A 14354-nucleotide genomic window follows, 5' to 3' on the forward strand; every position below is an offset into this window, starting at 1 on the left:
TATATATATATATATATATATATATATATATATATATATATATATATATTCAGCACACACACACAGATTATATATATATATATATATATATATGAATATATATATATATATATATATATAGAGAGAGAGAGAGAGAGAGAGAGAGAAAGAGAGAGAGAGAGAACAGTTTTGCATCACTTTTTTGTTCGCCGTAGATTTACTTCCGACTATAATAATATTAAAAATTACGTCTAAATTCATTATTCCGCTCGTCAAGAAAATCTGCTAGCAGCTGTTCCAACATTCATAATGATCTGTTAATTAGTTTAGGGGTGAATCCTATAGTCACATAAATATATAAATATATACCTATATTTATGTATAAATATAAATAAGGGCGTGGTGAGTTTTAAGGAAGCTTTTTAAAAGTGAAACTATTCCCTTGCATATTTACAAGGAAAGGGTGAGTGAGTGAGTGAGTGAGTGAGTGAATGAGTGAGTGAGTGAGTTGTGAGAGAGTGGGAGGAGATAACATGTCCGGCTCGGCTATGAAAAATAACGTTTATATATTGTACGATTGCGTTGACGGAAAACTTACTGACACTCAGAAAGCTACAAACAAATTGGTGGAGAATTTGTGTAAAAGATACAATGGCAAGTGCTGTATCAAGAGATATTGGGAGGACTTCATGCCAGGAAATAGCATTTTGGGGGAACACGCTAAATTCTTGAATTGGGCAAGCGTTATTGTTGCGCTCACAACAAGTGAATCGATGACTTCTAAGATGCTCAACTTTGAAAAGGAGACGTCTTTGATTTACACTGTCAAAAACGACAAACGTTTTGTCCCTATAGGCGTGGGTATCGAGGAAAAAGCGCTTCTCGAACACACTCAAACAAAACGGTTCAAACTATATGAAAGTTTTAGCGAAGTGGATGTGTCCAACGACAATTTCCTGGATAAAATATTTATGCCACGTACGTTCGTATTATCATCATCATTATTATTATTATTATTATTATTATTATTATTATTATTATTATTGTTATTGTTGTTGTTGTCTGTCTGTCTGTCTGTCTTTTTGTTTGTTTGTGTAAATGTTACCTTACGCTACAATAGAACACCGACCACTCTAAGTTGGCTTTTTATGGGTATTCGAGGTCGCTGACAACGAATCTGACAATGAAACCCGCCGCAAATTTACCGTTTGCATGGTATGAATCCCAAGACCTTGGGACTATTTTCTGCCATTTCACCGCACCGCACCGCCTTCGGTGGTATTTTTCTTACATAATACATTCGAGTGCGAACAGACGTAGTCGGGTGTTTAATCACATCGCGTAGGAATCTTGGCATGTCGGAATCTTTAAGCGGTCATTTCAAATACAGTTAAAAAAAATGTGTTTTATTTATTTATTTGTCTTACGTAATTTTAATGCTTTTTAATTGATCTAAAAAAAAAAGTTTTCACGAGCTGTTTACAAAAACATAACCATCAAACATATTTTTATGTTTTTCGTTCTTTTTGGGGTGGTGGGGTAGGTGTATCAGAATTTGGGGAAATTTTTAACACCCCTAACAAAAAACGGCGAATAAAATATAAAAAAAAAACTCGTTATTTTTCTTTTTAAAGTGGGTTGTTTATTTTCTTTAAGGAATATACTTCCAAAGTAAACTATTAAAGTTGTTTAAAAAATAATAGAAATATTATTCTTTATTTAAAAAAAAAAAACAGTGTTTACAAAGTGTCGGCGCGCCTTCAGACAACCATTTTTTTTACGTAATGAAATCAATTGAATTTTATGAGTTAAATATTTTTCAATTTTTAAACTTTAAAAATCTATCCAATTTTTTCTATTGGTTCAATATTTACGATATTTTCAGGGTCAATGTGAAATTTTATGCTCTTTCCAATAAACTGAATATAATATTTTAGACAAACGGGTTTTTAATTCACCCCCCCCCCATTTTTAAATGTCTATTAAAAATTAAATAATTAATTTATGTACCAAAATTTTATATATCACAAATTGAAGATAAAAGATCAATAAATAAAATATTCAAATTTAAAACAAAAAAGAGGTGTTTTTTGCAAATTTACCTGTAAAGTCCAAAGTGTAAATCCTTTTTTGTCCTAAAAACACGTTGATTTTATTTTTAAGTGGAAGATTATTTTATGTTTAGAATTTTCCAGTCAGTATTGGATGATGAGGACATTTTTTTCTATTTCATTCATTGTTTTCTTTTTTCGATATTAAGAAAAAAATTCACTCGATAAAGAAGAATGAAAATATAATAAATAAAAAAATTATGCATTTCTTTGAGAAAAGAAAAAAAATTCCTCGGGTGTTTTTTTTTTTTTAAAGCAAAAACTTATTAGTAAAATTTGACTATTTTTAAACTTTGGGAACAGATATTTCTTCAGGTCCAAGGCTAGACGGCTAACGCGAACGTGTAGTTTTTATTGCCTTCTGTCCATCCGTAGTTCTAAATAAGGACAAACGGCTACTTCCAGTTTTTCGATAAAGATGTAAAAATTCTTGAGTTATCGTGCTTTTTTCAAACAGACGTTTAAAAAAATATTTTATTTAAAAAATAAATGGAATTTAAAATATAAATATGGATAAATTCTGAACAATGAAGAATGGAACTAAACATTCAATAGTATTTTTTATAGGTAAGTGATTTTTTCAAATTTATATTGATTTTTTATAACCGAAGTAAGTAAAATTCTCTTCAATTCTTTTTTAAAGAAAACCAATTTAAAAAAAACAAATATTGCATAATTTGCTATTAAACCTGTTATTTTTAAAAAGTTTGGTCTTTGCTCCTTTAATTGAAAAAAAAAATAGGGTTTGAATTACATTTTTCAAGTAGTTATAAGCTTGTAAAGACAGGAGGTCGAATTATTCAATTTCTTTCATGCATTCTTAAGATCGATTTCTGACACTGCTAGTGGTGGGGGTATTCAATTATAGGACTTGTGTAGTTTAACAGGGGCTTCTGCAGTTTAATTAACCGTTTTTCCGTAAGTAACGCGCCGACATTTACCATTTCACAAAAATTCTGTTTACATTGGGGAGTATGCAATCACCTCACTCCCGCCCCTCCTCAATGTAAACAGAATTTTTGTGAAATGGTAAATGTCGGCGCGTTACTTATGGAAAAACGGTTAATTAAACCATAGAAGCACCTGTTAATGGAATACCCTCCCCCAAAAAGGACAACAAAAATAAAAATGTGTTTGGTGCTTATGTTTTTATAAACCGCTCGTGAAAACTTTATTTTTTGATCAATTAAAAAAGCATTAAAAACTATGTAAGATGAAAAAAAGAAAAATGAACCACTGTTTTTTGTAAAACTTTCTTATTTGAAAGATTCCTACGCAATGTGATAAGACATTTCACTATTCCCGTTCGCACGCGAACGTATCATGTAAGAAAAACACTACCGAAGGTGGTGAAATGGCAGAAAATAGTCCCAAGGTCTGGGGGTTCATACCATGCAAACGGTAAATTTGCAGCAGGTTTGATCATCAGATTCGTTGTCAGCGACCTCAAATACTCCTAAAAAATCAAATTAGAGTTGTTGGTGTTCTGTTGTAGCATAAGGTAACATTTATCTTTGTTTGTTTGTTTGTATGTTTGTTTTTGTTTATTTTTTGCGTACATTTATAGGGTATTTCTTTACATGAGATCCACAATTTTAAAGGCTTTCGACTATGCTGAATAAGAAAATCTCATTTAAATTTTGCAGAAATTAGTAGTTTTCAAGATATAGAGACCTGTATTATGCATTGTAATTCACTGAGCACCATGTTTGTACACGCGTGCCCGATAAACAAATCTACTTCTCTGTGACCAACACTGCCACCTAGCAGAAACAAATCCACTTTTTTCACAACCGAGAAATTAATAATGTGCATGCATGTAAAACAAAACAATGACGATTATTTTCATTTCCTTGAGTAATTTCATGTTAAGAACGGTTTCGGAATAGACACACTCAACCTCCCCATGTAAAGAACGGCTTTTGGAATAAACATCCCATTTTCGGTAAGGTGGCGTGAAAAATATTTGCCCCAAATTTAACTGTGTTATTCGTTGTCAGCATACCCACCCGCAAATTCTATTAAAAAATAGGAGGTGGCAGTGTCGGTCGCAAAGAAGTAGATTTGTTTACCGCATGCGTGTACAAACATGGCAGCCAGTGAATTATAGTGCATAATAGGGTTCTTTATATGTCGAAAACTACTTGTCTCTGCAAGATTTAAATAAGATTTTCTTATTCAGCATAGTGGAAAACCTCTACAAGTCGTCATTTTAAAGAAAATTGTGGAGGTGATTACATATCAATGCCTTGAACAACTTGGCAAATTTTCCACATTTCATGCTCGTGGAGATTTGTAAGACTATTGCATGGAATCGATGTTGCTTCGTGTTTTTATATATTCCCGTAGAAGTGCCAGGAAAACTCGTCCATGGAAAACTCATCCATAAAAGACTTGTCCATGAAAAACTTGTCCATTTTTGCTATGTAGGAAAACTGGTCCATTATTGAATAAATATCGATTGAACACATTTTATGACCGTTTTTGAAGGAGATATTGCTTTTAAAAAAGACTACACCTCCCATAATAGTTTTTAAAAATATTTTTACTTGTTTACTGTTGTTTCACAAAGGATCAAATAGATTTTCTAAGTGTCCGTTTTCTACCTAGCTGACTATGTTTTTAGTGGTTTAACTTATTTTAAAGCGGTTATTCAGTTAAAAGAGACTTCAGACCGCATATTTTTTTGTAATATTTATACTTATTTACTGTTGTTTTAAAAAGGGTAAAGTCGATTTTTCTATCTAGCTGGCTAACTTGTTAATGGTTTAACTTATTTTAAAGCATTTATTCAGTAAGAAAAAGCAAATAGCGTCAAGTGTCACGTGAGAACAAAAAATAATGTCCGACATGAGGGGATAACATCTTAGGGATCTTGATAATCGCTCAAAAATAGAACATTAAAGTAAATATCGATTGAGATTTAGTTTTAAAAAGAGCCTCCACCCTCCAAAAGAAAATAAATTTAAAAATTTAAAAATATAATTTAGGGAGCGAGAGGATTTTAAAATAACTAGATACCCCCCCCCCAAGAAACAAAACGATAAACAACACAAACAACAAGAAAAATGAAATTAAAAAGGTTCTTGATAAACGGGATTAGAGTTTTCGATAAAATATATTAATACATTTCTTTATTGATTACGTTTTTCTTAATGATTGATTTAACAATTTTGAAGTAAAAATTAACGAAATAAAAATGAATTTACGAGAGATTTTCAACACACGGCATCGATCCGCCAAAAAAATGTTTCATTTTTTATTTATAATTACAATTTTTATATTTCTATTATTATTTTTTTTATTTTAACAATAATTTTGGAGTAATAAAAAATAATAATAATAATAATAATAAATAATAATAAAAACAAAACAAGGTTAGATTCCGCTTCAGTGCTTTTTTTTGTTTTTTGTTTTTTAATTCTATTATTTCTTTTTTTTTTACTCATACCAAATGCACCCATGCTATTATTTAAAATTATAATTTTATCAATCATCAACAGTTATTGTCATTCTGTCGAATTTTGTAAAATTTAAAATTCCAAAGTATAACAACAACAACAACAACAACAACAACAACGATTATTTCAAAGAAATACTATCATTGTGCAGCATCCAATTTATAATTAATTCTAAGTATGAAAATCCAGCTCCCTAAAATAAGGCACTCTGGAGAGGAACAAAAATAACAATTCTCAGTCAAGAAGGATTTCTCATCCACTGACCGAGGACAGAAAAGGTGAAGTTCAGTATCAGAACAGATACTACATTTTACTCCTAATAATAATAATAATAATAATAATAATAATAATAATAATAATAATAATAATAATTATTATTATTATTATTATTATTATTATTATTATTTTATTTTATTTATTTATTTTTTTCTTCGTTTATCAACGTCTCCGTGAAAAGAGATGGGATTCGTTTCCAGAGGACTTCCCTCAATCCTGGCTCCAAGCCAGGAGCTTCAAAGATCAAGGATTTTCCTAAGGATGTTGGTGGTACCTACAATAGAAGAGGTCTGAAGGCCACTTAAAACATTGGGAATTCGTAGTTTTTCAATTGTCCTTCCAGATGACTTGATACTACTCCTAGCGTACCAACTACGACCAGGATTATTTGTGTTTTAACCCTGTGTATACACCTTATCTCCAAGGTCAATGGAGCATAATTGCTCCACTTCTCGTTCTCCTTCTCTCTCACGTTTCTGTCCCAGGGTACTGAAAAGTTTACAATTTTCCAATTTTTTTAGACCTTGTCAATGACAACCAAATCCGGACGATTATGTTCCAATTGCTTAGTCGTTATGACACGTTTGTCCCACCATACCTCTACATTGCCATCCTCACTTGTTCTCACTTCATCAGGTACCTCATCAAATCTCTTTCCAGCACACTTCACCCCAACCTTCTTACAGACATCCCAATATATATATGGAGCCCCATACAATCGTCTTTTGTGGTACTCTTTCTGGACCAATCGCTACACTCTGCTGCAAGGTGCGCTATTTACTCTGAGACGTTACCACAAATTCAGCATTCTGCAGCAACTTCCTCTCCTAGAACCATTTCTTTAAACAGTCGTGTTCCTAATGCCTGCTCTTGTGCTGCACAAACAAAAGCTTCAGCACTCTTAGACAGATACCCAGCTCTAAGCCATTTCCATGATCTTTCATCAGCCATATCTGCTATATCCTGGAAGACCGCACATTTCCTTCCTAGCCAGTTCCTTTGCCCTTTCTCTGCCTATACATTTCACATACTCAGCCTTGGTTTCACATACTTTCACTTCATTGGCCACAACCTTAAGCATCCACTCCCCACTTTTAACCACATGCTCCTTCAACAGCATCTCCTCAATTCTAACACAATCCTTTAGACTTTTCAATCCTCTCCCACTGTCTTTCCTCTTTTGATACAGCCTCGCTATGCTACTTCGAATCTGGAGTATACCAAACATTGCTAAAACTTTTATTGTTTTGATATCCATGGCATGCAAATCCTTGTCAGACCATTGTAAAATTCCCGCACTGTATCTCAAAACACTGACTGCCCATGCATTCACTGCTTTCATAAGGTTTCCTCCATACAATTTCGACTTTGCAATTAGTTTAACTCTTCTAAGATATTCCTTTCTGATCTTTTCTTTTGTCTCTGTGTTCATGATGCTTACACCCTCCAGCACTTTTCATTTCTATCAAATATCTTCAAATCATCCATACACAGCAGATGGTCGAATCTCTTATGCCAATTAAAAAAACTGATGCTCAATTAATGTAAGATAGTCCAAAAGCAGTCTGAAGCATTCCATGTGTCTCTGTGGAAGTTTTTCCAAGTTTAAAAAAGAAATTTATTGCATATCGTTCTTCTAACGTGTCCTCATGTCAGGATCGCATTTTTGAAATTCACCAGCTGTGATTATCAGATTTTTATTAGGTGTATTCTTACTCCTGCTGTAGCTGTTCATTTGAACCTGAAATCATAAGAATTACCAATTCCTTTTGCTCGATCATCTTATAAGATGTATAGCAATAAGACACTGAATTTTCAAGTGTCTATGACAATTTTAAATACTTGTACAACAAAAAAAGTCCGGAAACTTATTGAAGTCACCTCGTAACACAGTGCATCATGTATTCATCACACTGTACATTTTTCTATGAATAACAAAGCATTTTATACAGATAACACAAACAGATAAAAATAAGTTATTTCTTGCTTTAGAACATTGACAATAGAAACTCTTCATAAAATCTATTATTTGTCCGGATTACATGTTCTTGATTTTCTTTTAAGGATGTTTTTCTTTTAAATAACTTATTAAATTTTCTTCATATTTTTGTATGTTTTAAAGATTCTACCGAAGAAGAGCAAAGCAGTTCTTTGACTAAAGGTAATTTACAAAATTTCATATTTCACTGTAATTTTCATACTTTTTATGAATACTGTAGCCCGTTTTATAAGGTGTGGGATGTCAAGATATTTCCTATCTTGAAAACAACCTCAAAGTTAATCACAGTTTGGGTTTTCCGGCAAGTCTGATACGAAGTTAATTCCTGGTAAGTATGGCCTTCTCACAATCATTCTCTCCATCCACCGATTGACAACAGCAAGCAGCAACTCAATAATAGTTATCACAATTAAATTTAAGTTCCTTTCGAAGATGTGAGTCTGCATGATTTCACTGACAAAAAAGATGCAGCGTAGTATCAAAACAGATACTACTCTTTTCTTAAAGCCCCCCTCCCCGTCCCATGCATAGAAATCAGAAAAATATTAGTCAATTCTAAGTGTAACAACATACTTTTTAAGAAACGCGTGACTACAATGGACAACAATTTAATATAGACATCTCAATGTAATTTAAGTTCCTTTTGAAGATGTGATGCATAATTATAATGAAGTCTTTGCATGAAGCTCTTACACACACACAGACCATCACAGTGTGAAACAACGTAGTCTTCATGATGTGCAGGACTTGTGCAGACTATAGTCTGTCCATTTGTTGTTCTGCATATTGTGCAAATCGTTCTGGTAGAAGTCAATCTTATCTGAGAACAATCAAAGCATACCATGCTCGACTGATACTAGCAGCTTCAACCCTAAATATTCTAATTTTCTAAAAATATTCAAATTACAAAAATAACAGACCTGTATATTTGTTTGTAGGTATTTTATCACTAGGGCTATGACAATAGAATACTTTATCATTGTTTTGGCTCTCGAGTATATATACGACACAGACACAGTTAATCAATTGAGAACTACATCACTATCTAAAATCATTAAGATATTAACTGATATATACTAGAGAATCAAAATAATGAAAAGAATATTCTCTTGTCATAGCCCTAGTTATCACCTTCCAAATCAGTTGTTTCAGAAGCTTTTCGCTTTAGCTTTAATTGAAATAAGAAAATTGTGTGAATTTGATTTTTTTTAAACGATTGTAATTTAAACGATAGAGCGCAAAAAGCTCTTTAAAATAATATAGTAATTATTATAACGAAATTTTATTTGAAAATTTTAATTTGAAATCAAAATTATAAATTCCGCAAGAACATTTTTCTCAATCTATACTACTACTACTACTACTACTACTACTACTACTACTACTACTAATAATAATAATAATAATAATAATAAACTAATACTAATACTACTACTACTACTACTAATAATAATAATAAACTTAATAACAATAATAATAATAATTATAATAATAATAATAACAACCAGAGCAACAATTAACCTTATATAAATAATAGTAATAACAACAGAAACAATAACACTTATATAAATAATAGTAACCACAACAATAGCAACAATAATAATAATAATAATAATAATAATAATAATGATAACAATAACAATAATAATAATAATAATAATAATAATAATAACAACAATATTAATAATAATAATAATAACAATAATAATAATATTAATAATAATAATATCAATAATAACAATAATAATAATATCAATAATAATAATAATATCAATAATAATAACAACAATAATGATTACAATAATAATAATAATAATAATAATAATAATAATAACAATAATAACAATAATAATAATATCAATAATAATAATATCAATAATAATAACAACAATAATGATAACAATAATAATAATAATAATTCTGATTTCTTTCATCAACGTCTCTCTGGAAAGGCATGGGATTCATTTCCAGAGGATTTCCCTTAATCTCGGCTTCAAACCAGGAGCTTCAAAGATCAAGGGGTTTTCTAAGTATGTTGGTGGTACCTATAATTGTAGCGGTCTAAAGGCCGCCTAAAACATCGGGGATTTGTAGTTTTTTCAATTGTCCTTCTCATTCCTGTCCCATGGTACTAAAAAGTCTACAAACTGCCAAGTTATTGAGACCTTGTCAATGACGACCAAATCTGGACGATTATGTTCCAATTGCTTGGTCGTTATGACACTTTTGTCCCACCATACCTCTACTTTGCCATCCTCACTTGCTTTCACTTAATCAGACACCTCCTCAAACCATTTTTCAGCACACTTCATCCTAACCCTCTTACACACCTCTCAATATATTTGGAGTCCCATGTGATCGTGTCTTTTTCAAAGCTTCTTTCTTAGAACTGCACGCCTGTGGAATTGTCTTCCGTTTTCCTGCTTTCCGGCTGACTACAATATGGTTGTCTTCAAGTCTAACGTAAATAAGTTCTTGATGAGCCGTTCAATATAAGTTATCAAATTTTCCAAATTTTCATTACTAATGATTACTATATTGTCCAATTTCTAATGTACAATCTTTAACCCTTATCCTTGAGTGGCCTCTTGGCCTTGATAATGTGGTGATGCCTATGTAAAAAAAAAAAGATAAAAAAGTACTCTCTCTGGGCCAGTCCACTACACCGTGCTACAATGTGCGAAATTGACTCTGAGGTCTTACTACAAGTCCGGCATTCTGCAGCAACTTCCTCTCCTAGAATAACTTTTTTGAACAATTGTGTTCCTAATGCCTGCTCTTGTGCTGCACAAATAAAAGCTTCAGTACTCTTAGCCAGATACCCAGCTCTAAGCCATTGCCATGATCTTTCATCAGCCACTTCTGTTATATCCTGGAAGAACCTTCCATGCATTTTCTTCATGAATAATAATAATAATAATAATAATAATAATAATAATAATAATAGTAGTAGTAGTAGTAGTAGTAGTAGTAGTAGTAGTAGTAGTAATAATAATAATAATTATTCCATGCATTTTCTTCCTAGCCAATTCCTCTGCCCTTTCTTTATCCATACGTTTCACATAATCAGCCTTGGTCTCATATACTTCTGCAACACCAAAGAGGAGCCACATCAGATCAGTAAGGTCGATGTGACGTTTTTTGTGTTAAATGTAATATTCAATCCCGGGCGAACGCCGGTTACAGAAAAAAAAAATTTTTTTTTTAGTTAATATTTTTATGTGTCAAAATCTTGTTGTTGAAATACCATACGGTTGGGGGATGAAAATAGAAATCGCATGCTAAACTTCAAAGCGAAAGATTACCTAAAACATTTTTTAACCAAAATATGCTCGCGTTTGAACTAAACGAGTCAACACAATAATATTCCGAAACAGAGATTTGAAATGTCGGTCGGCTTGAAATGTGTTGTTTGACAGGTGAAATGTCGGATCGTTTTTGATCTGAGAAACACACACACACACACACGAAACAGATTGGGCCTGATAAAAGAATTAATGACGTCAGCCCAAGGTTCGACATGAATTGTTTTTTTAATATGTATTACCTGAGAAACTTCAGAATGATAATATGTTTTGGCCGTAAATAGAATATTTTGGGGAAATACTCAACCTGCCGATGCACAAAGGACTTCAAAAGCAAGCCAGTGTTTATTTCCAATTATGACTTATCTAAAAATGTCATTTGGCAAATTGTTTTGGGCGCTAATGGGAATTCTGACATGTAAAGAATATTTTTTTTTTAAAATCACACGGATGTTTTTACAAAACAAATAATTCAAAGAGGAAAGGCGATCAAACGGATATTTTTAAATAGATGAAATCTGGTGATCTATTACAAGCTAAAAATAATATTTCCTCTGATTATCAGTTGATAATATGAAAAAAAACCATTATCGAGAAGGCGTGGTCAGGCAAGTTGGGGAGGAGTCATTTTGATTTTGGAAATTGGGGGCGGAAAAATAATACCTGCCACAAGCCAAATTGACCAATGAGAAGGAATCAGGTGGATTGTTATCAATCAATTTGATTGGTCGAAGACGAACGTAGGCGTCGTCATTATTCAAGGGTTTTACTATATAAGATCTGTAAAACTCGATTTAATCAGATAGAAGAAGAGAGAAGACAGAGAGATCTTTGGAGCGACAGAGATAAAGGTCTCGGTAGAGGAATCCAGCCACCCAACTTCTCTCTCCCCCTCGCTGGTCGCCAGAGAGCTCAATTTGCAACTTAATAGAATTCAGAGGACCTAGGAAGAGATCAGCCAGAACACCTTAACGATAATTACAACGGTCCGCGACTCCGACCGAGTATTTCAACAACAAGAAGCTCATTCACAAATCTAATTGCTTGCTTCCATTTAATCTTCAATTGTACATACGTCTGTAGATAATCATTTATGAATTTCCTAAATACATTATATATCAACCAACCTCCGGAGTTTGTTTGCTGATGTGCTGTTGTTCCATGTAACTTTATTTCTTTCACTTGCCACTTGTGACCCCGTTCCCGTCAACGAACACCCAGTCAACAGGACGACCAACTAGACGATCAAGAAGAACAGGCCCTGAGGACCGTGCAACCGAGAAGAGTCCTCCAACGCCTTGACGAGGACTCATTGGGTGACGCGACATACCAACGGTTGGCAGACCTGGTTGCCCAGTCGACATAATTAATTACCCGGTGACTAGGATAGTCATAATTGGGCATCGACCAAGGTTAAGATCATAACTGTACCGACCAGGTTGCAGATCATAACTGGGCCGCGATCAGAGGTTTAAAGTCGTGTAAGGTCACGTGTAAGGTCACACTTCCACTTCATTGGCCACAACCTTAAGCATCCACTCCACACTTCTAACCACATACTCCTTCAATGACATCTCCTCGTCCTCATGATATCTAACACAATCTTTTACACTTTTCAATCCTCTCCCACGGTCTCTCCTCTTTTGATACAGCCTTGCTATGCTACTTCGAATGTGAAATATACCAAACATTGCTAAAACTTTTCTTGTTTTTACATCCATGGCATGCAAATCCTTGTCAGACCATTCTAAAATTCCAACACTGTATCTCAAAACACTGACTGCCATGCATTCACTGCTTTCATTAGGTTTCCCCCATACAGTTTCGACTTTGCAATTAGTTTCACTCTTCAAAGATACTCCTTCCTGACATTCTTCTTTATTTCTCTGTTCATGATGCCTACAACTTCCAACACTCCCAAATACTTATATCCTGTATCTTCTATTTCTTTCATGATTTCTCCATTTGGCAGTACTATTCCATTCGAATGAACCTTTACTCCTCTTTTCATCACCATTACCGCACATTTACTAATCCCAAACTCCATACCAATGTCTTCTGAGTATGTTTCCACAAGTTCTACCAGTCTCTCTATTTCTTTTTAATTTCTATCGAATATTTTCAAATCATCCATAAATAGTAGATGGTTGAGGCGTCTGTCACCAGATCCAAAGTTATACCCCAGTTTTTCTCTCTTCAAGAGGATGCTGAGTGGCATCATTATCATTACAAAAAGAATCCCCTTGAAATATTCCACGTTTAATGCCAACCTGCCCCATCTCCTCAATTTGCTGTCAGCACCGTTTTCCATCGAGCAATACTTATCTCCAAAAGCCCTACCACATTCTCAGCAACCTTCATCATCAATAGTGTTTCACATATCCATGAATGAGGAATCATGTCATAAGACTTTCTGTAATCGATTCATGCTACGCTCAGATTCCTCTTCTTCTTCTTCTTCTTCTTCTTCTTCTATTTCACATCCTGCATTAATGCTTTATCAATTAGTAGTTGCTCTTTAGTACCTCTCGAGTCTTTCCGGTACCCCTTTTTTTCATCAGGAAAAACACCATTACTCTCAAGATGTACATAAATTTTCTCCGCAAATATTCCAGTTAACAGTTTCCACATCAACGGCAGACATGTAATTGGTCTATAATTATTGGCATCATTTCCTTTTGCCGGATCTTTCCTAATCAGTGTTGTTCTTCACTTCACAAGGCAATCAGGGACATCTCCCGACTGTACAACCCTTTGCAGAGCAGCAGCTATAGGTGGATAAAGGCATGGAAACTATTTAAACCAGAAGCCTATCACTCCATCTGGAACAGGTGCCTTCCAGTTTGTCATCCTTCGTATGCTAGCCTTAACGTCATCGATCCTTCATTTCTGATAGCCTTTCTCTGACCTCTTCCAACTAGCTAGCGTTCTTATTATATTGCCTTTTGACAGACCAACTCCCACTCCAGAACTTTTCTGCATTTGGAGTGTTGTTATTTCCCGCCTGTTTACTACCATTTAATTCTTTATAAAGCTGAGACTGATTGTTCTGGAAAAGGTTGTTCGGCCGAAACGCAACACTTTTTCCAACAAAGTTCCTAATTTTTATACCACCAGTGTGGACCTTCTTTTTCAACATTGTTAGAATGTTCATCGTTCCCTTTTCTAGCAATCTATACCTCCTTTCAAGCTCGTCCTTAGCTTTCTGTCCTAGTTTAACTCC

General features: G+C 33.6%; 1 protein-coding gene across 3 annotated transcripts in view; it reads left to right on the forward strand.

The window, feature by feature from the left end:
• Window positions 1-463: 463 nt before the first annotated feature.
• Window positions 464-14354, forward strand: part of LOC145277575 (uncharacterized) — a 39138-nt gene continuing 25247 nt past the window's right edge. The window contains exons 1-2 of one of the 3 annotated variants that reach the window (XM_080129068.1): window positions 464-957; window positions 7950-7988. In XM_080129068.1, coding sequence (XP_079985194.1) covers window positions 513-957; window positions 7950-7988 — 484 coding nt within the window. In that variant the 5' untranslated portion in view covers window positions 464-512. Of the gene's footprint in view, window positions 958-5933; window positions 6596-7949; window positions 7989-14354 lie in introns of those variants that run through there. The other 2 variants (XM_080129067.1, XM_080129069.1) reach the window with 2 other exon arrangements.

This window comes from Euprymna scolopes, chromosome 6, assembly GCF_053919585.1.
Source record: "Euprymna scolopes isolate OS-2025 chromosome 6, ASM5391958v1, whole genome shotgun sequence".
Classification (NCBI taxonomy): domain Eukaryota; kingdom Metazoa; phylum Mollusca; class Cephalopoda; order Sepiida; family Sepiolidae; genus Euprymna; species Euprymna scolopes.